The sequence below is a fragment of the Betta splendens genome, chromosome 3 (assembly GCF_900634795.4).
Source record: "Betta splendens chromosome 3, fBetSpl5.4, whole genome shotgun sequence".
Classification (NCBI taxonomy): domain Eukaryota; kingdom Metazoa; phylum Chordata; class Actinopteri; order Anabantiformes; family Osphronemidae; genus Betta; species Betta splendens.
The window spans coordinates 15,544,815-15,566,785 of NC_040883.2; the positions used below are offsets into that span (position 1 = coordinate 15,544,815).

The 21,971-nt window shown below is 48.4% G+C and overlaps 3 protein-coding genes across 11 annotated transcripts in view; all 3 read left to right on the forward strand.

Annotated features, from left to right (window-relative positions):
* Nucleotides 1-483: 483 nt before the first annotated feature.
* On the forward strand, nucleotides 484-15,047 carry trim66 (tripartite motif containing 66). The gene is given in 19 exon segments (XM_029145481.3): nucleotides 484-632; nucleotides 3,065-3,326; nucleotides 4,059-4,272; nucleotides 5,788-5,917; nucleotides 6,238-6,354; nucleotides 6,436-6,550; nucleotides 6,750-6,896; nucleotides 7,313-7,430; nucleotides 7,509-8,161; nucleotides 9,792-9,927; nucleotides 9,929-10,074; nucleotides 11,335-11,458; nucleotides 11,550-11,631; nucleotides 11,724-11,907; nucleotides 12,001-12,848; nucleotides 12,930-13,053; nucleotides 13,135-13,209; nucleotides 13,465-13,617; nucleotides 13,741-15,047. Coding segments are annotated over 18 exon segments (3,612 nt in total). The 5' UTR covers nucleotides 484-632; nucleotides 3,065-3,317; the 3' UTR covers nucleotides 13,978-15,047.
* A 1,948-nt stretch (nucleotides 15,048-16,995) lies between these two features.
* rerglb (RERG/RAS-like b) lies at nucleotides 16,996-18,548 on the forward strand. Its single transcript, XM_055507179.1, has 3 exons — nucleotides 16,996-17,066; nucleotides 17,194-17,351; nucleotides 18,118-18,548. The coding sequence occupies exons 1-3, from the start codon at nucleotides 17,013-17,015 to the stop codon at nucleotides 18,401-18,403; spliced, it is 498 nt and encodes a 165-aa protein (XP_055363154.1). The 5' UTR covers nucleotides 16,996-17,012; the 3' UTR covers nucleotides 18,404-18,548.
* Nucleotides 18,549-19,032: 484 nt separating this feature from the next.
* Nucleotides 19,033-21,971, forward strand: part of stk33 (serine/threonine kinase 33) — a 40,712-nt gene continuing 37,773 nt past the window's right edge. For 3 of the 9 annotated variants that reach the window (XM_029145477.3, XM_029145478.3, XM_029145479.3), the window contains exon 1: nucleotides 19,033-19,290. The gene's annotated coding sequence lies outside the window, so the exon portion shown is untranslated. Of the gene's footprint in view, nucleotides 19,291-19,443; nucleotides 19,717-19,755; nucleotides 19,777-21,971 lie in introns of those variants that run through there. The other 6 variants (XM_055507176.1, XM_055507177.1, XM_029145475.3 and 3 more) reach the window with 4 other exon arrangements.

Sequence of the window (21,971 nt, forward strand, 5' to 3'; positions counted from 1 at the left end):
AATCTTTTTCTTCAGCTTCTTATGCGCTGCATAAATCTGATGGTTGTTACAGATTAAATATCCTCACTGCTACACAGCTGGACATCAAACATGGTAGTAATACTCAAATATACCTATGGCACGTGATGAACAGCTCTTTAATGTGCTGTTGTGTTGTATTTATAATCCTAACATCACTAAAAAGCTGCACCTTAAACACTCAAACTATTTTAAAAACCATGTGTCTGTAAAAGGCACATCAACCAACTACGTCCTCTGAGATATTTTAAATTACGTATATGTACGTGAAAATGCTGGTTGAAGATGTAATAGTTTGATTCTATTCTATTTTTAGGTAAATTGCACGAATTTCCTATTACATAAGCAGGGATAAAAACATTGGTGGTCGTTATTATTATTATATTTTTTATTGTAAAAATCTGTTTATAGACCATCGGCGGTGTGTCCGCCGTAACAAACTTTTCCAGGAACCGTCGACTCACGCCACAGCTTTCAGAAGCGTCGGAAGTATTGCATGAGAACGAGTAGAAAGTCTCACGTTAAACTGCGAGACTTGAAACCCCCCAAATTTTGTCCGGGCCAAAAAGAGCGACATCCGACGGGAGGACCCACTTGGAGATGCGCAGGTCAAGGTAAAAACGCCGACACGCGCCCGCTTCGCACGGACGCGCTCTGCGGCGCGTCTGACGCGACCCACGCCGTGGGGAGAGCGGACCCACGTCCTCCACTCCCGTGTTTACCTGATGCGATGTTTGGCGTGCGCCGCGCACTTCGCGAGCGACATTCGTCTGCGCACACAGTTCCGCGGATGCGCTATCCGTCGAAGTGTCCGCGCGCCGACTTTGCGCCCGCGGGCCGTCCTGTTGCGGCGGTGCCTCGCGGATCGCGCCGCGCTGCCGTGACAGGGGCGTCATCTCATGCGCACTTTCTAAAAAATAATATCGCGCCGAGTGATGCGCTGGAGGTGGAAGCTGCTGATGCTGATGCAGAGGCAGCGGGGCTGCGCCGGCGATGCGGGGGATGCGGGGGAAGCGGCTCCGCGGTTTGACTGACACGCGTGTCGTTATTGAGCGCAGACGCGTTAATAAAGAGCCGTCAGGCTGACGCGGTTGTGAACAGATGGATCAGGTAGCCGAACGTGAAAGGCGCCATAAGGGAAACCGCTGCCATCCCCTCGTCCCCACTGCGTAGCGCGGTAAATAATGAAACACAAACTATTTTGGTCCGCTCACACTTAATAGGACTTGTCACGCAACGGCGCGTGGATATAAACGCCAAGCTACAGAGGAACACACACTGGAACCTCAGTAGTTTGTGTTCAATGTTTGTGCAACTTCATATCAAGTAAAATTAATACATGAGTTTTATTATCATCCCTTCAAAGCTTATTAATCCTTATTTGTGGTTCTGGACAACAGATATATATAAAAAACTAGACTTGATATTGAATCTAAAATCAGAATCACTCAATGTTTCACAGTCACCCTATTTAGCAACTTCCCTAGAGGTTGTTAAAAATTCAGAAGGCCTGAAGTCTGTGTCCTTGGTGCTAAATTAGCACTGCAGCCTATTGCACACAGCAGCCGCCTAAGCAACTATCAACACAGCATTTCCAATGAATTGCCTTAAATCCTCCGCCCCAGCGAGGGGCGATTTAATTTGTTATCGTTTGTTTTTTTGTGTTTTTTTTCCCCACGTCGGCTCTGGCTGCTCTGTGCTCGTTCCTACAGCAGCCAAAAAAGCCTGAATAAACATGCAGCGCCGTAGAGAAACCACACCTGTGGTGCGTGTAGGCGCTGCCCCTCAGCGTCGACCAGCCCAGGTATTAGACCGGTTCGTCCATTCAGGACTGATCGAGGTTTTACCATGAGATGCGGTTGAGGTTCATGGGACTTTAAAGGCTGCAGTAAAAACGCTGTGCGTCGCTGGCAGGAACTCTTGACATGTTCAAGGACCCGTTGATGAGGAGATAAAAATAGCTGTGATGTGACAAGAATCTGGTGTTTGGCGGTTTTTGGATGGATCTTTATTGAAACGCTTGCACACGCCGTCATCTTGCGCCGTTACAGCGGCCCAGCAGTAAAACGACACTGGCTGCAGATAATCCCGCTCTGTGATCTCATCCTCCCCGAGTTAATAGACGCTGAGTAGAGGACGCTTTCAAGGGAGCGCTCACTTGCAGGTTTCTATTATTGTGACGTCTCCTGAGACGGCCCGCGTAGCCGGCGCCCAGCGGCCTCGGTTAGCGGGGCAGCGGGAGGCTTCCGTCGGCGCGGCGCGGGTGCCGTTTAAAGTCCGGAGACGCCGCCGAGCGAATGAGCGAGAGGCAGCCGGCTAATTAGTTTTAAATTGGGTCTGCAAGCGCACAATGGGGAATGGGATGTGTGGGAGCTGCCCACGGAGGCGCCCGCGGCGGAGTTCTGCCGGCGGAGGCTGTTGTCAGGCAGACGGGCAGGTGTCGCGGCGGTTCCGTCCAGAGCCACAGCTAATTGCGAGTGTGTTTGAAGTTTTGATTGCTTTCACCCCTTTTTTCACACTTCCCATTGTCCCTCGGCCGCTTGCTTGTGCACAGACGCCGTCCAAAGGCGTTCTCTTCCCCTTTTGCTTTGTCGCTGCTGTTGGTTTCCTGACGTGCTGTTGGGCCTTAATTGATTTTGCAGCGTTGGGGGGAGCTGCGCCCCGGCCCCATCTGGAGCGCATCAGAGCCTGACCCGGTTTCTCCGTGCTGCGTTGGCGCGTGGCCCCGCTGGGACCTGTCCTCTCGCCGTGCTGACGGAGGGAAGGCGGCGGCAGCCGGCCCGGCCCGGCCCGGCCCGGCCCGGCCCGGTCCAACGCATCACCTAATTCTGCCTGCTCCAAAGAACTGAAAGTTGCTTACGTTACACTTTGTCCCGCTCTCCCTATTGTAGGTTACTTGGTCTTCCGTTCTCCATTTTGGAAAAGCCTTCCGGGGATATTTTGCCCTACAAAAAAAATAATTATCGTATCTCCCTAATTCCCAATTATTATGCACAGGCTTATTTAAGAAAAAAGGATCAGATTCTCTCTCCTCTCCCTTCGGCAGCAGCGCCAGCGAGCGGGGGACGGCTTGGGCTGCTGCAGCGAGCGGGTCGTGGGCTGGGATGGACCGGGGGAGGAGGGAGCGGTGAGGCTGTCACGTAAGCTGCCTCCTCTGGGGCCACCTCTCGGTGCGTGCGCGCGGCTTCCTGCCTCAGGTGGGAGCGTCACAGGCTCCGCTGCCGAGGCGTCAGCCGGCTCGCTCTCCCTTCCTCTCCCTCGCTCTGAGCAGGCAGCGGCTCCCTTCTCTAGGCAGTGAAATGGAGAAGGTAAGGTCTCTATTTCCACTTGAACTTTTCTGTCGCGGCTACTTTTTTTTTTTTTCTGATGTTGGTTTCTGTTTGCTGCCACCGTTTGGGGGCCTTTCTGTGAGGAGTTACACTAGAATGCATCCTGTGTTTGTGTTGCCGTCTTCCTGCCCAAAGTGACACGTTACATATTAGAATAGCTTTGTCGCAGCCTTTAGACAAAGCTCAGGGTTTTTGAACCCGATAGGTCCCAAGATGTTGTTCCCCGCTCCTGAATCTGGAGGAACGATGAGCTGCAGAGGATGAAGCCCCCGTAGGGATTAATAAAGGATTATTTTGGTGATCAGAGCTGTGCAGAGCATTAGCTCACTAGATTCCCGCAGTCTGTTTTTCTGCTTTCATTTGCTCATTCAAACTGAAACTGAATGTGATGCGAAGGTGCAGCCGAGCGCTTCGCTTCACGCGTTCGGCTCAAACGCTCATTATTGGGATCTTATTTGTGGCGCAGCACAGGTGTAGCTTTCTCCTCACGAGACGCTCACATTTAGACCCCTGACGTCTCGGAGGCAGTCGCGAGCATGAGGACAAATAGCAACTCTTGGAGGCGTGATTTAGCCTGAAGTGAGGCAGCAACACAAACAGTTCTGACATATGCCTCCTCGTGTTTTTATCACATAGCGTGTGTGTGTGTGTGTGTGTGTGTGTGTGTGACAGAGACCCTGACAAAAAGCCTTTTCCTTGTCTTTCTCTCAGAGTTGCTCTCAGTGCCCTGAACCAACACTTGCACAGAGTCTGTGCACACTCTGCAACAAGTGGCTGTGCTACCAGTGCACAGATGTGCATCAGCACCAGAGACCTGCTGCCGCCTCCCACTACATAGAGCTGCAGCATCACCAGCGGCCTGGTGCCAGCCAGTGTGCAGACGCGCACCAGAGAGGCTCCAGCTCCCTGCCACCACCTGGACAAGGCAAAGCATTTACATATTTCTGCACTTGTTGTTGTTTTTTTTTTACTTTTGCTTCCTGGGCCAGTGTGACAGATTATTAGCAAGGCTCCACAATCTGCCTCTCTCTCTGTCACCTGTGAGCTTGTTGGAGCCTCTTTGTTTTCCCTCTGGTGTCCTGTTTGTTTGTTAACTCCGTCTCAGTAGGAACTGTTGCAATGAATAATGCATGAAAGTGGCGACGGCTCATAGTCATTCCTGAAAATTCCTGTTTTACTGCACCTCTCCGACGCGTGGCCCAGATTTGGAGACGCTCACATGGTTCAATTTTTGCTAATATTAGTGTGATGCTATTTAAAGCCCCCGAAGCTTTGTTGCCAGCTGCTTTTTGCAGGTCCGTGTCACGAGTCGTGGAGCCGTAATGAGTGGATCCAGAGCGGCTTTGTTGTGATGTGAGCGTCTCTGTTGGGGTAGAGCACTTATGAGAAAAGCTGTGCGTCTGCTCTTACAGGCAGGATGTGGTCAGTCAGATCGGGTTGATGCACACGGGTGATGCTTAGCTCTCAACCGCAGAGATGTGTGATGATTTGCAGGCAGGGGGGGATCGGTTAGGGTGATCTGGCCAGCAGAGAGCTGTGTTCATTAGCCTTATTAATCTATTGTTAGCGAGGCAGTCTGTGGGCTAACAGTTTCTACAGTGACCTATTTACTGTAGAAATGTGTGTGAGATATTTCTGCCTGTGTGCAGTAGTTGTTACAAAGGCTGATGGGACAAAATGAAAACATGGCTCAGTTATGCATTTATCACCCTACAACCTGTATATTTGTATTTATAGTCCAACGGAAGCCTCGCGTTGAAGCCGGCCCTGTTTTTTAGTGTCAAGGTGCAGAGCTGGGTCAAGTTTACTGTCACATGCTAGAACTGTGTCACTCATGATCGTGTGTGTGTGTGTGTGTGTGTGTGTGTGTGTGTGTGTGTGTGTGTGTGTGCGTGTGTGTGTGTGCGTGTGTGCGCGCGTGTGTGCGCGTGTGTGTGCGTGCGTGTGTGTGTGTGTGTGTGTGCGTGTGCGTGTGTGTGCGCGCGCGTGTGTGTGTGCGTGTGTGTGTGCGTGTGTGTGTGCACGTGTGTGTGTGCGTGTGTGTGTGTGTGTGTGTGTGTGTGTGTGTGTGTGTGTGTGTGTGTGTGTGTGTGTGCGTGTGTGTGTGCGTGTGTGTGTGTGTGTGTGTGCGCCCAAGCCTTCTCCTCGTGTTTACGTTTCAAACTGGGGGTGGGCTTAGAATTGTTAAGATGGCAGCAGCTCTGCAGTGTTTTTAAAGACTTAAGCGTTTAAAAGCTGCTATTGTTAAATCCTACTCGTCTACTCAGCTGCATGAAGCGTTTAATGCCTTTTATTTCAGATGATTTCACAGAAAGCCATGAATGCAATTATACCCAGCTATATATACATTGCACTGTTGCACCCTGTTGGCACTTCTCCAGCTCGGGGTGTGAATTGCTCATCTAACACTGTTAATGGCCCCCCCCCTTCTGTCTCTTAGGCCCGGGGTCGCATCCTTGCCCCCTCCTCATGTGCCACTCTCACAGACAGGAGCCCTTGGAGCTGTTCTGCGAGTCATGTGACCTTCTGTGCTGCAGCAGCTGTCACCTGTCCTCCCACAAAAACCACAGGTCAGTCCTCAGACGCGCAGCACAAGGACAGTGCAGCGCAGCGGCCAACCGCAGGTCGACAACTTCCTGCGAGCAACGACGCTCTGTAACTTTGTTGTCACTTTATCATCTGTGATCTGCATACTCTACCCTTGGCCTGCCTGAGACCTATTGTGTATTCATGCGCTTGTGTTTTCTGTGACGTTACGGTGCAGTAGTTGCCTCTAAGGTCACCTGCATAATGCGCCGTCCCCCCGGGAAAACACGTTTAGTTCTGGCGTTCTGCCTGGACGCAGAATAAAGCAGCGGGTTTTTGTGCGGTGGGTGTCGTGTGTGTTCAGGGTGGTGCCGATTGGGAAGGCCCTGCAGGATCAGCAGTGGCTGTTCGACGGCCTGATGGTGCAGGTGGAGGAACGGAGGTCGGCCGTGGAGAACAATGCCAAGCAGATAGAGGACAGGTTGGTCAACAACATCAGAGAAAAAAAGATTTCTGATATTCACCTTTTGAGACATTTATTTTCTCTTTTACGACTTCACAGACTTCACGGCGTAAAGATTGCGCACAGGAAGGCAGAGAACCAGATTAAAATGGCAAAGATGATTATGATGAACGAGCTTAACAAACGAGCCAACCTATTAATAGAGCAACTGGAGGTAATTACTTTCTTTTTCTTTCTTTCCTTCTTATCGCGCAGCCAGCCGTGAATCTACACGCAGAGAGTCTGCAGCCGCCGTGATGTAATCGGTCCTGAAAGCCAGCGAACCGGAGCCCGTGATAATCTTTCATAGCCGCTAAAGCCTCTGGGTGCCAATAATTGCAACTAACTGCGTTCATTTTTTATGGGTGTCGCAGAAAATCTCGGAGGACTTCCAGCAGCGCCTGGAAGACCAGCTGCAGGGCGCGATCGAGACGTGCGGCCAGCTGGACCACGTTCAGAAGTTCATCACGTGGGCCACGACCCATCACTGCAAAGGCCCGGTGCTCTTCAGCAGGGCGCTGGTACGCACACGCTAGGAGTCCACGCGTCCCTCAGTGAAAGCAGCACTCATTTGTGTATTTAAAGGGGAACTCGCTGGTGTGACGTCCGCTGGAGGTTTTGAAGAGTGTTTTTACAGTAAACCTGAGAAAACGCGCTGAGGCGGCATCTCTGACCTAAAACACGGATAAACAGATGTTTACTGGGTTTGAAAGAAGGCCTGAGGACGTGTAGGCCTCAATGTGTTTGGAAGAGACTTGACGTCATGCTGGGTTTTTTTACTTCAGGAAATAACATGCTTCAGTTCATTATTGGGATTTCCCACTGCTTGAGTTTAATAGAAATCTAAATGGTTGCGCTTTCATTATTATCTTGCGTCTAAACAAGACAGACACAGGGGCTTTTATATGGGCTTATATGTTTCACATTCTTCCTGCAGACTTCACTTCAAATGCAGCAACTGCTCGAGCCGTCGTTGCAGTCAGACGCCTGGAGTCCCGTTAAGATCAAATTCAACTGGGACGCCAGTTACTGGACAAAGCAGATTTCCTCTCTAGGTAAAATGAATTTCATTCTACCAAGCCAGCTGTGCTAAGCGGTGCTAATAAACTAGCTCCTACTCTCTTCTTGCGCAGGTCAGCTGACGGTGGAGGGGGGAACCTGCACCTATCCTCAGAGCTTGGCCTGTTCCAGCATTAGGGGACCTCCGGCTAACACCTGCATGACTCTGCCATCGGCGTGCAGCAGAGGACTGGATCCGGGCTGCGGCTACCCGGTCTGCTGCGAGCCCCAGATGTGGTGCCTGCACGGCTTTCCCCCTCAGACCGACCGGCCCAGTTTGGACAAAGGCCAGCTGGAGGCCTCACTTTACAACCCCAGTTGCGTTCAGCCTGCTCTCATGTCCGGCTCCATGTATCAGAGCCAGCGGTTCCAGAAGTGCTGGGGCAAAGAGAAGGATGAGCAGAGGCAAGGCCTTGCCCCTGCGTCACCAGTCAAAGGATCCATACAGCTGAGCTACAGCCGAGGGTCCGCATCCCAGCTGCAGGCGGCCGACTCCCACCACCAGTCACAGTCAAAGTCTTACCCTTCCTATCTGCAGCAGCAGAGGGAGGTCCTCCCAAGCAGCCAGCTCAGCTGGGAGAAGAGATGCCGAGCGGAGGACGCTCACCGGCAGGAAGGCAGAGGGCTGTTGAATGAGGAGCTGCAGCAGGAGGACGGGAGGCAGCAGAGTCCTGTGCAGCACAGAACCAGACCGGGCCTGATGATCAGAGAGCACAGGGACGGCAGGGTGAGCAATAAGAACCCTACGCTTCATTATTACACTCTGAACACGGAGATCCTGTACTTATCAAACTGAGCCAGAGCATTTGCAGCCTGTACAAAAACACTAGCGGCAAATCCAAATGCAGCCTGTAAAACTTTACATTATTTCTTACATTGACAGTAACACCACTAAACATACTGTGTTTAACTAATATCATAAATGCTGCCAAGCGAACGGCGACTGTACATTCTGCATGTCTGTGATCTGCATCTGTCCTGAGATCAAAGCGAGGCGTCTGGTGGGACGTTGTGCAGCTCAGTTTGTTCATTTCACACGTGGTTCTGCAGACTTTGTATGAGATAAAAAAAAAACAAAGTCAACCCCTCTCACAGCTCGGGAGATGGTAAACCACACATTGCTGTTTATACACACCTCTCACAAACCACAACATATTGGTCAGCTTGAAGCCTAGTTCCCCTAAAACACAGATGTTCAGACGCGCTTGAAGACAGAGAACAAAAGTCACAGCAGCTCTCGAACTCGCGTGTAAATCAGATGGTAAAGTTTTGCATGTGGGAAAACTGATAATGTACTTTTCTAAAAAAGCTGAACCTGAGTCCAGGCAGGATTCAGCTTTAGTTATTCTCCTTAATGAGTGAAACTCAAAGCAACTCTCTTGATTCTGATGCCAGAATCATCGCAACCCACAGTTGACAGCAAGCCTGAAAACAGATGGCGCAACAGAAAGCTGCTCCTGCTTTCAAGAACAAAGGCTGATGGGAAAACAAAGAGCTGCTCCGGCGATTAAAGCTGAACTGTTCGCCGCTGCGCAGCCTAGGATCCGCGAGAGCGCCGCTCGCCGTCCTCGGCGCCAGCGGGTTGAGCCGTCGCGTAATCGCTCCTCTAAAAACTCTCAAGATGCATAATAATGAGCACGAAGATGTATTATTTCAAGTGTTTCAAGTCGCGGCATGTGAGAATGACACAAAACCACTTGGGCACCGTCGTTTTTGTACTTAACCTGTCATTAATGAGTCACTGTGGGAATAGTGGGAGCTGCCAGCTTGATTTCAGCTCTGGGTCTCTCCGAGATAAAGTCCCACACCCTTCGTCATTCCAGAGACAGGGATTATAGACTATTTTCCTCTCCCGCCTGAATCCTGCATACCTCCGGCAAGGGGTGCGGATCAGGTTGGTGTTTTAATTGCGTGGTACTTAGCAGCACGTGCTCAGTGTCAGCCGGGCCTGAATATTTATGACGGCAGCCGTTTCTGCTTGCATTGACTAAAAACACAAGCGAGGGGCTTAAAGGGGCTCGGTGGACAGTGGAATTAGTCGAATGATAACAGAAAGGTGGAGGGAGACGGCGGGAGCAGATTTTCAGTTCTGGCTCCGTCAAAGGGCCTGTGATGATGAATTTACATATGATAATTGGCGTTTCATTCTCTGTACAATGTACACAGCTGTGCGGGCCTTTTGCCGCGGCTCGTTCTGAATTACAAGCGGAACGGGTGGTCGAGTGATGTATTTGTTCCTTTAGCATCCATGTGCGTTCGTGGGTGGCACTCAAGCTCGTTCGCCTCCCATTTATGTTGCTGATGGCGCGAACAGGTGCGTCTGCGCGTGTGATCCGACGCTGCCGTGTGTTTGACAGAGATCCACCTCCCTGGGGCTGCCGGCGACGGCCCGCGACCGCGCGTCCCACGCTGCCGAGCGGCGGCACGGGCCCCGCGGCGCCGTGCGCCGGGAGGAAGAGGCGCTCCCAGAGCATCCCGGCGGAACTGGCAGCCCCGCGCAGCGGCCCCGGCGCCGACGGGCCCAACGCTGACGGGTCCAACGCTGATGGGCCCAACGCTGACGGGCCCAACGCTGACGGGTCCAACGCTGACGGGCCTGCAGGACACACGCTCAGCCTGGAGGCAGGAGCCGCACGCAAGGTGAGCCCGCGTTAGCGTGTAGTCACACAGGCAGGGGGTGAGGGTGAGGCTGAGGGTGAGGCTGAAGGTGAGGGTGAGGGTGAGGTTGAGGCTGAGGCTGAGGGTAAGGCTGAGGTTAAGGCTGAGGGTGAGGCTGAGGTGAGGGTGAGGGTGAGGGTGAAGGTGAGGCTCAGGGTGAGGGTGAGGCTCAGGCTGAGGGTGAGGGTGGGGGTGAGGCTGAGGCTGAAGGTGAGGGTGAGGCTGAGGGTAAGGGTGAGGGTGGGGGTGAGGCTGAGGTTAAGACTGAGGGTGAGGCTGAGGGTAAGGGTGAGGGTGAGGCTGAGGGTTAGGGTGAGGCTCAGGCTGAGGGTGAGGCTGAGGTTGAGGGTGAGGGTGAAGGTGAGGCTCAGAGTGAGGGTGAGGCTCAGGCTGAGGGTGAGGGTGGGGGTGAGGCTGAGGCTGAGGTTAAGACTGAGGGTGAGGGTGAGGCTGAGGGTGAGGCTGAAGCTGAGGGTGGGGGTGAGGCTGAGCTGAAGGTGAGGGTGAGGGTGAGGCTGAGGTTAAGGCTGAGGGTGAGGCTCAGGCTGAGGGTGAGGCTCAGGCTGAGGGTGAGGCTCAGGCTGAGGGTGAGGCTGAGGGTGAGGCTCAGGCTGAAGGTGAGGGTGAGGCTGAGGGTGAGGCTCAGGCTGAGGCTGAGGGTGAGGCTCAGGCTGAGGCTGAGGGTGAGGCTGAGGCGGAGGAGAGTAGTAGCAGCTCTCACCTGTCGTGATCTGAAAAGCACAAGCAGTGTCCAACCTCCAGCAGCAGTGGCTCAGCCGTCACCCACATATAGACTTAGAGTCAGATGTTCTAAGCTCTCAAATTGGCAAAAGTGAAGACGCTGCAGGAAGATTTTGAGCTGTTTTAACCACGAACGCCTGAAGGGAGCGTTCATCTACAACGGCTCATGGATCGAGCTCATGTTCTCAAAACTGGGGCATATTTCACTTGTTTTCTCAGCTGCTGTTTTTGAGGTCAATGAAATTTTAATTCTCTGACTTTTAATTCTGTGAAACCAAAAGCTTCAAATACTGTATGTCGCACATTTTGCATTACACCTTCGCTCTGGACACTGTAGACATCTCACAGGTGGTTAGAAGGAACCTACACGTGCAGCCGCACTAGTCATAATGCAGGCAGCAGCTCACATTCATAGCGTATAGAAAAGCGATGATTATCCAGTGTGATTACAGCAGCTACTTCAACTACGTTGGCTTCACGTGATGCTTGATTCGTTCGCAGTTCGCCAGCGTGGACCCCAGGCAGCGGAGAGCCTCTGATGGGCTGCTTTGTGTCGTCAAGGAAGCTTCGTCCGCCTCCTCCAGAGTCCATCGGTTTCCCCTGCTGACCTACAAGACCGAGCCAGGTTCTGCCAAGCACTGTTCGCGCTCACTACGTCCCATATTACAAATGTAGTTATGAAGAAAGTGCCAATCATCTTCCCCCTGTCTTTTTAGACCAGTCTTTTACTTATGTGAATGAAGAGCTCGATTTCGAGGCGGGGGAGAAATTCCGGTCGTCAAGAAGCGACCACAGCAGGTGTGTAATGCAAAAATCCCGCATCGGTTGTGTAATCATCATAAAAACCAGGGGGGAATTTTTAAATATTCCTCTTCTGCTCATCTGTGTAGCAATGGAGGTGCTCAGAAGGACTCGGCCCGGCCCAAGGTTCCCGTGGTTTGCTTAGAGCGCCTCAAAATACTCGTGTCTCAGCTGCCTCCACACGGCCGACGCCAGAGCGACCCTCTACCTGCCAGCGCGCTCCAGACTGAGGCTCCGCCACAGCCCAGGACCTGGAGCCACGTCAGGCCCGAGGTGACGGCCGCGTCACGGGACTTTCACAATAAAAGACTTAGAACGTGTTATTTACTGTACAGCTCTTATTTCCATTGTTTGTCATCGTCACAGGGAATGGATGGAGGCTCTGAGACCGGTATGACCGCACTGCAAAGAACCTCAACTCAGTCCGACAAACTCTCCACCGATAGTGAGTTCAACATCCACGACAGACTCAGCTTTCATACGGCGTCCACGCAGACCTCCGCTGACCTCAAATATGTGCCACAGAGTTACTCTGCACTGGATCTGGACTCTGACTCTGACCTCAGGTCAGTCTCAGAAGATGCAGCCGTTTCTCAGGTGGAACCGAATCCGCAGCGGGACTCTGACCTAAACGTAGAGTCCTTATCTGAGGCAGAACATGAATGTGCGGCCGGGGGGAAAGCGGCGGCTGCGGGGGAGACGGGCGCCTGCGCTGAACCCGCTGTTGCAGCAGATTCAGAGCCGAGTCTGGAGTATGAGGCGGAGCCCGAATCAGACGCGGGCGTGGGATCAGAGGAGTCGGGAGATGCCGAGACGGAGTCCGACCTCCAGCCGGGGTTTTATCCCGGGTTTCAGGCCGACACAGACTCGGACATCGTTTCCGACCAGCACCCGGATTCTGCCGGATTCGTGGAGTCTGAACTCGACATCGACTCGGAACCCGAAGGGACGACCGACGAACCGCAGCCGCTTCGCTCTGACCTGGAGGAGGACTGTCGCAGCGGAGCTGGACAGAGGCAGCTTTTGATCGCAAACCCCGCGCCGGAGCCGGAGCCGGAGCCGGGGGAAGCCGGGCCGGAGCGGGACCACGCCCAGATGGAGAACGAGGACTTCTGCGCCGTGTGTCTGATCGGAGGAGACCTCCTGTGCTGCGACCGCTGTCCCAAAGTCTTCCATCTGTCCTGCCACATCCCGTCTCTGCTGAGCTTCCCCTCGTGAGTATTGTGAGTAAAATGTCTGCGGCCCCTTCAGCAGCCTGTGCCCGCTGACCTCATGTTGTCCCTGGGCCCGTTCAGAGGAGACTGGGTCTGCAGCCTGTGCAGGGACGTGCTGCAGCCAGAGGTTGTGTACGACTGTGAGAACGAGAGAACGCCTAAAGAACAGTCGCCGGCGCGCGGACTGTCGGCACGCGACCAGAGAGTAGGTCCTCTCACATTATTCATTATACGCGTTTCTCCTGCACCCTGTGTTCATTTATATCTTCCTCCTTCCCGTCTGTAGAAATGCGAGCGGCTCACCCTTCTGATCCTCAGTAACATCCTGAGCGCTCCCTTCCACGAGCCCGTCAGTCCACTTGTAAGTCATCGCTCACGTTCCGCATCTTTAAAGGCGATCTTCCCCTCAGTTTAGCTCTGTTTAAGCTCATCACTGCTTGAGAATATCATCTAATTTCCCCTCCAAGAACTTGTTGCGGTGACATAACATAATACACAGTAGATTTATTTGATTAATTTAAGGAAAGAACGTCAGGGTAATTAAATTGGAATGAGGCAACTAATGATGCTGGGTGTATAATAGCAGAGTCTTAAATGTCAACGCTCCTGCATGCAGGCTCGTCATTATTACCAGATCATCAAGAGGCCAATGGACCTGTCTGTGATCAGGGCCAAGCTCCGAGGGAGGAACGCTCCCAGCTATAACTCACCAGATGAGTTTGTTGCCGACGTCTATCTCATGTTCCGCAACTGTGCAAAGTTCAATTATGTAAGTTGAAACCTCGCACGTGTCTCTTCGGTGTTTCATGATTAGGCCTGTTGTCGTGGTCACGGTTGGGTCTTGTTTAAACACATCCACACTGTTCACGTGTACGCCATCTCCTCCGCACAGCCCGACTCGGAGGTGGCCCAAGCGGGCCGCAGCCTGGAGGCCTTCTTCACGTCCAAGCTCCAAGACGTTTTCCCAGACGCGGCGTTCCCTGCGGCTGAGGCGGACTCTGACAGCGATGAGTACGACGAGGCCTACAGGACGGCTGATGGAGGGTTCCCCTGGCCAGAGAGGAGGGAGCAGTGCCACAGGAAGAGGAAGAGGAGGCACTCGGTGAAGCCGAGGAGGCATCACTTCTAGTGAGCGACAAGTGAGCTGTTTTTGCGTGTAATTATACAGTTTTTCTATGGCAGCTTGTGGGGCCTGAACGGTGTTTCCGTCCTGTTGTCAGAGAGGAGCCCTGTGGGGTTTGCAATAAAGTCCCAGCGCTGCCATCTGATGGCAGACGAGCGTATTGAAACAACAGTCGGATTAAATACTAACCACTGCAAGAGTGATTTTTATTACTGCAGAGGAGCAAGAAGTGTAAAAACGAGAAGGTTTTTTATTATAACATTCTTAGATCTTCAGCTCTCACGTCATAGTAAGGAGCCGTCAAGAAACTTGTTACTTATCATAATTCCACCTCTAATGCACTAGAAAATTGCTTTTATTTGTATTCAAACGTCCCGAATATCACACCCTGTATGTTTATTGCTTCATTCTACAACATGGATGCCGTAGAAGAATGTTAACTAGTCTCTCTTTGCTTTATCAAGTAGTCTTCTTTGGTGAACATGGCCCTGATTCTACATAGCACTTTCAAAGTTTGATATGAGTAAAGCTTAAGAACGTGGTAATCCTATTTACTATATTCGTAAAGGCAAACATATATAAATGTGTAACCGTAGAAAGCTTTATTTTGCTATATTTGTCATTTAACTATGAAACCGTACATTTAAACATACAGTTACTTTAGTTTGTGCCAGCGTTACTGCATCTAGAATTACTCAAAATGTCGCTCTCTTTTGTTATGGGATTAATAACTCAGGCTTATTAAAAGTATAAAGTAGTAATGCCATTCAGTATTGAACATCATAACAACCCCCTTCGATGTTTGTCGTGCCACGGACATTTTGCAATATCAAAGCTGTTGTAGCACATTCCTGTTTTTAAATATACTTGCAGCTTGAAATAGTCGAATTACTGCACAAAGTATTGCCTGTGTGTTACTTACAGTCAACATCGTCAAGAGTGAATATACAGTAAATGTAATGTTACTTCTTTTAAAATCGATAGCTGTTAAACTGTCACGGTTTGTCTATTTTTTACTGTAGCAGACAATGATAAATGCACAATTATTAATATCAATAAACTGCTTTGAAGGCAAATCATGTGTCCTTTATTTTTACTGCCGTTCATTTTAGAATCATTTAGAAGTCGTATTCAGATCTCTTGATTAGGACATAGGTAATGGTTAAAACATAGTTCAGTTATTTGCTCTAATTCCATTGTGTGTGCTCTCATTCAACTCTATGCTGATGAACTAGTCCACTGCCAAATGCATCACTGAGGTACACTGATAACAAATCCAGTGTGTTTGTGTTGGACGGCTCTCTGTGGTTTGGATGTGAGGCGAGCGAGGCCACACTGGAAACTGCAGCAAATGACTGAACGCGGCCACGAGCAGACCCTTTAAATGTGGGGTAACGTGTGTGTTAGAACACGTGAAAGTAAGTTAACGTGAGAGACCATCACACAGACGGATGGGACAGGTTGAGCTTGGACACAACGTTCACCACACACCACTTCTGAAGCTGTGTGACATTTTGATGTTTGATGAGTGTGTGAAAACAATCGAGTCGAGTTTCCCACAAAAAAGACGGAGGAAAGAAAGTGTTGCAATGTAAGAAGCAGCTCTTCCTGCAAAGGGTTGAAGCACATTTAGTTGTGACCACACACACACACACACACACACACACACACAACACACACACACACACACACACACACACACTTACAGTACAGTGACATTAACATAACATGGAACACAATGGAGAACTGACCTACAATATGTCACAGATGGGTCAAATGTTGGTCCATGTTTTCTATATGTGTAGCATTAAACACGCGCAAACACACACACACACTGTATTGTTTGGTCAGAAGGCACCGGGCTATGTTTTATTCCTGCACTCAGTTTGTGACCTTTCATTCAGCAGTAAAACATTACAGGATAATAATGAGACACTCTTGTGACCTTTAGTGAACAATGAAAGGCAGAGAAATACAGAGGGAAACATTAGAGTCGTGCAGGGAAGCAGTCTGTGAAGTCAAAGTTTGAAATCCTGCTGTGAGGTGGGGGGGGGCTCTATTCTGTGCCTCGCCGAGGTCAACTGACATGTTACATTTTTACACACGCGCCTGCATTTTAATTATAGTTTCATTGAGTACAGTTTTTCTTTCTTTTCTGGAGGGGAAACATCATCTTGATATCTTTGACCAGGAACTCGTCGTTACTATTTGTACTGTGTTTTCATAAAGCTGCTTGGAAACCCTCTCTCGCTGGACGAGAAGGGGCAGAGACTTGGTTCTCACGGGGGGGAACATGATGTGTGGCCGTGAAAGCAACTCTTCAAAACACTAATCTGAGCAGTGCCCCTCGTGGGGCGGCAGGTAGTTTACAGGAGAGAGGGAAGTGGAGGGAGAGCTTTAGCACCTCATTTCCCACTGTCATGAACAATATCAAGTTGGCTCTGCTGGGGAGCAAAGGAGCCGGTGTAAAAACAGGTGAGCCTTATAAAACACACACACACTGAACCGTGAAGAAGGACTTGATTTCATTTTGGAGCGTCTGTCTGATGCAAAGCTTGGTGCATGGGACACGTGTAAAGTGTTGTAACGTGTAGCTGTGGTCTATATGACTCACTGATCGCGCTCTGATGTTCTCTCCAGCTGTTCTGGTGAGGTTCCTGACAAAGCGTTTCATTGGAGAGTATGCGTCCACTGCCAGTATGTAAATATTCCTTAATTAGCTTTGGTGTGTCATACAACAAATGTCTTTTAGGGGGTTTCTTGAAGCTATTATGTAACGTATCAAACACGTTCAGTTTATTAATGTTTATTTAATTGGCTTCATTACGTACAGTTTGCACAGGGGTGTGACTGTTCAAACCTTCACTTCTGTCATAAATTAATTATCTTGCTACTTTTTTTTCCGTGGGCACAATAATTACAGAATTCTGACACGGCGCTGTGTTCACGACAAACAGCCTCAGCTGTTGCTCCATTAACACGGATGTTAAAGTGTTGTATATTTATGCTTCTACTTTGCAGATTCCTTATACCACAAAAGAATGAGCATAGATGGGAAACAGTTAAACTTAGAATTATTTGACCCATGTTCACAGGTGAGAATAAGCACAATAAAAAGTTGTTAAGTTGTATCACATGTATATTTGGAATGAACAGCAATGAGCCTCTCACATCAGTATCTTATCCTAGTTTGTGTATGTGGACGGGTTGTGCGCTCCACAGCCGCCTTTGCCGTGTCAGGGTGAAAGCATCCTGGAGGAGCCTGTGAACTGGGCAGATGGGTTCGTGGTGGTGTACGACGTCAGTGACCAAATGTCCTTCCTCCACGCCAAAAGCATCTTACGGCAGATCAAAGAAGCCCGACAGGAGACCTGTAAGGGGTGAGTGACCGTAGTCTGCTGGGAATGAAGCTGAGCTGAGGGATTTGCTTTGATGAACTAATGAGTCCCATTCCTGAAATGAATGCGTGGAGGTCTATCTGGGTGAGGATCAGTGTGGTATGCTGAGAGTTGGGGGCAACATTCCACTCGGGCTGCTGTACAGGATGAGCAGAAAAAGTCCAGTATTAAGTACTGTATAGTTTCAATTTACAACCAGCCGACATGAACAGTGATCTCACAAGATTGAAAGTAGTTTGAATTTGGAGACTTTCACTGCTGTGGGATCAAATAATGAGAGTAATAATAATAATGCAGAAACGCTACCCCTTAAAAGCTTGTGTAACTTGAATGATGACAGATGTGTAAGTTACATCATGAGTTGGGAGAGGCGTTGCCTTATCTGCTCTGTGCTTCAGTGGTTTCATTTCCTGACGTGACACATAAAGAGAAATTAAGATATTATGTTTGTCTTTTGTGAACTGGTGCAAATGAAGTTTTGTTGTGATTACATTTCTTAGTGCTGACAGATTAGAAAGAAGTCCTTGGATCATTAGAAGATTCACGTCTATATTATGGTTTAGTCCCATCGTTCATTACAGAAGACTCGCTTTTTTGTAAAATTGGTTTATTTATCCGAGTCAACAGAATTACAGAACAAGAATAAAATTGAAACAAAGGGTGTGAATTCTGTGAAGTTCTGGCAGAATCTAACAGGACTGTTGTATTCGATTGTAGTAGCTGTTGCACCTTCACCTCTCTGTGGCAGACTGGCTGATCTTCCGGTGTTCTTGGTGGGAAACAAGCAGGACCTGTGCAGCGCTCGGCAGGTACATAAGGAAGAAGGCCAGTCCTTGGCTCAGGACGACCGCTGCCTCTTCCAGGAAGTGTCGGCAGCAGACGATTTCTCAGAGATATCCAGTGTCTTCACCAGGCTCATCCGTCATGTTATGGAGAACTTTAAGTACCGCACGGACCGCAGACGATACAGCGGCTCCAAGTCCATGGCCAAACTCATCAATAACGTCTTTGGCAAAAGGCGCAAGTCTGTCTGATGGTGTACATCACAATGTGTGTTTACTAATTATATTTTATTGTTTTTCAATTGATCAACTAATATGTGACGCTTTTGGTGTGCTTTGTTATCGAAGCTCAATTTCCTTAATGATTTATGCTTAGAAAAATAAATAAATGTATTGATTCTGATGGCTCATTAGCAGCAACACTGCTTTTGTTTATATTTTATTTTATACTTCACAACCTTCAGAAACATTCTCACAATATTACGCCTTACATTCATATTGAGTACCTGTCTTACGATCACATGTGTATCAAAATGAATGAAAAAATAATGAGGGTCCCTTTCAGATCTGCTGAAAAGCAGATGATACTTACCATTTAAAGTATAATTTACCAGGGCTTAATTAATGTAGTGCCATTAATAAAGTTAAAGCTGCCTAGACTTTGTTATGTCTGGCTCCCACTTCAATTTGCATGGAACCACTACAGTTGAACTTAAATGAAATGACTTCCTTCACAGTTTTAAGTTCGTTTTCTATAATCTATATTTGACAAGGGAGTATAATATAAAAACCAACCAATAAAAATGTATCATACTGTAGCTTCTATCGCAGAAATCAACTCCAATTCCAACGTTGCCCACTAGATGGGAGCCGAGCACCAAGTGAGGTTCCCAGCGGCACAGGGAGCATGTGGCCCCTTCAGATCATACAAAAGGACTCCGGGTTATTGTGCATGTTGGAAATGCACTGACGTCCCGCTGTAGCCACGCGCACGCCTGAGTTACCGACCCACAGCAGCCACCAGGGGCGCCACGGGGCCCTCAACGAGCCGGACCGAACGCTCACACAAAGTTTGTCCCTCGACGCTTCCACTAGTCAAACCGAAAACTTTTGCATCAACGTGTAAATGATTATAAGAGGTAAGGAACTCTCTTCGTCTAATACCACATGTTACGTTGTACGTGAGGAAAATACAAAGGTACTGTGTCATTTTCACCCGTTTCTACCTGTTACCATCGTTTAAAAGCAAACGTCTGTGCGACTTAATTATGCGTTGTCATGGCAACGCGTGCCACCAGCCGACGCTAGGTTGACTAGTTACCCAAATTGGACTGTTCAGGGTTTCGGTTTAATAAGATCTAAATTTGTTGTTATAAAACGCTCGACAGCCGAGCAGCAATCGAATCACCTCAATTGCCTTCCATCTAACGTTAACGCATCCCGAGCCTTTGAAGGCGCTAAATGAGTTGACCCCGGTGTCTCTAACGTTGTGCGCTAGCTCCTGCACTTAAGCTAAGTCGTTAACGGGCAGTTGAAGAGCTGGGACCTGAATCAACAGCCATGAGGTAATTAGTTAACCTATCTACAGAAACATTACCGACCCAAGGACAGCTGTGTGTAACAAGGTAACTAAAGTGTGCCATGTACTCGTTGCCGCTAGCATTGCTGGGGGTGTTGATGTGAACGTGGTAGCCAGCTGAGATCTGATTTTAACAGCATGCAGTTAGCTAAGAAATATATATGTATTAAGTTTTGCATCAGTTAAAAACGTAAATCACTTGTAATATTTGAAACCACTCTCACAGTTGAGGCCAGGTTACAGTGGTGGCAGGGCAGGGTTTTTCACTGACTGTTTTCTAACAGGCTTCTGCGGATTGCTGAAATGAATTTGATTTGTTCTTGTTTCTGCCATGGCCTACATTTTTCTAGACGTCTGCCCTCCTAGCTTCCCAAAGCTGAACCCAGCAAGGGCAGAGATTAGCCTCAACCAGGATTAAACCAATGAGAAAATTTAAATTTCTTGGCCCTTATCTCCAAGCAACATGTGGAGTGCTCTGAGCAAATAACAGAATTTGATCTTTTGCTTCCTTTTGGTAAAGCATGTTTTCTTGCCAATAAACACTTATCGAACATGACCATAGAAGACAGGAGGAACTCTTGGAGGGGCCTTCAAATTATTTGTTTTAAAGGAACGCTGTGTGCAATTTACTGAGTGCAGCAACACAAACCCAAAGCAACACCTTTTCTGTCTGTTTCTTTGTATGATTAATGGTTTAATGTTTATATGTCACTGGTTTATTACATTTAGACCACAAGCTTTGCTAATCTCTCTGCATAATGTTAGGATTCACCCCATAATTTATTGTAAATGGGCTCTGTATTTGCATTCTAAACATGCAATTTCTTGCCTCATCAGGTAATGTAATTCCACACTTCATTAGGACTGTGAAGTTTATCATTTGTCATCAAAGCCAAGCTGTCAATAAATGATTAAGTTTCACATGAAGAAAATGTAATATCTGGGTTCAAGCAAAAACACACAGCAATGTACCATTTGTTGTCCGTAATTATAATCAGCATTAGTAGAATTTAGCTTTTGTTTGATTTTCAGATTATATTTGAGTGACTCTTTGTTACAGCTACAGGACCATCATTACAGAGCTATCAAAAGCTGATTCCTCCTTCTATTTATGCTATTATTGAAGGAAAGCGACTAAAGTACACCTTTTAAATGTGTACAAACTTCTTTTTTGATATGCTGCAGTGTTTTCTTTAAAAAAAAACATACAAATAGCCAGGGCTTTGTCCATCATCAATCAGCTGATCACTGGGTAACCTAGGGTGATTTTTTTTTTTTATGCGTCCCATTCAGCCAGGAAAAATAATAGCTCAGTTTGAATATTATGTTGTTTTGATGTACTAAAAACCTACAGTATACAGTTCATATAGCTCCTGCTCACAGCTGCACCTTTAAACTAGTGGAAAGCTTAAGTCAATTTATTCCAAATGTATTGTAAGGATCTAAAGACACTAATTATATTTTTACTTAGAATTAGGCTGGCACCCTGTGTCTTCTTGATGAAGTACAAAATCTGTGTAGTAAAATTCATTAAAACAGGAACAAGTAAGTAAATACTGTCAGGTTTGTTTTGACCGGAGGTATAACCTATACTTAGGAACTAGAAAACCTACAGTAGGAACACAAGTCTACAGATTGCAGACAACCATAGACTTAAAAGAAATTTAAGTCTAGCATCTAGTGGAACCTTTTTACTGTCATACACTCCCTCTCAACTAAACCTGATATTCCATTCCTTTTCATCTGGGATCTGGGGCTAAGGACCAAACACCTCTTGGAGGCACATGAAGTTCCACCTCCTCCCTCCTGTCACCTTTATCTCCCTCGTGATACACTCATCACATGCCTCTGTCTTCCCCAAATGAGCTGTGATTGAGGTGATGGAATTTCCTGAGCCTGTCACAATCGTTTTGATTGGAAATAGACAGAAGATAATGGGAGAGACAGGCCAGTTATGAGAGGCCTGTCAGGGCTAAAATAATGCATTAGAGTGAAGAGGTTAAAGACACCGCTTCCTTGTTAATAATTAATTGCTGTGCGTGTGGTGGATCCACTTCATCGCTTCCAGTCATCACTTGATAATTGCTTTACATTTAATTTGACTTTAGAGACTGTTTTTCAAGCTGGGTAAATTGTGCTTAAAGTTAATACGGGCTTTGACAGAGACAGTGCCTTGGTCATAAAACCACTGATAAAAAAAGTGACAAGTAGTGGTTCTGTATGCCTACTTCCTAAATGAAA

Excerpts from the sequence above, each read along its gene's own strand:
- rerglb (XM_055507179.1), top strand. The coding sequence starts at position 17,013 with ATGAGCATAGATGGGAAACAGTTAAACTTAGAATTATTTGACCCATGT. Across the intron at positions 17,067-17,193 it reads TATTTGACCCATGTTCACAG|CCGCCTTTGCCGTGTCAGGG; the intron begins GTGAGAATAAGC and ends TGCGCTCCACAG. Across the intron at positions 17,352-18,117 it reads CGACAGGAGACCTGTAAGGG|ACTGGCTGATCTTCCGGTGT; the intron begins GTGAGTGACCGT and ends TCTCTGTGGCAG.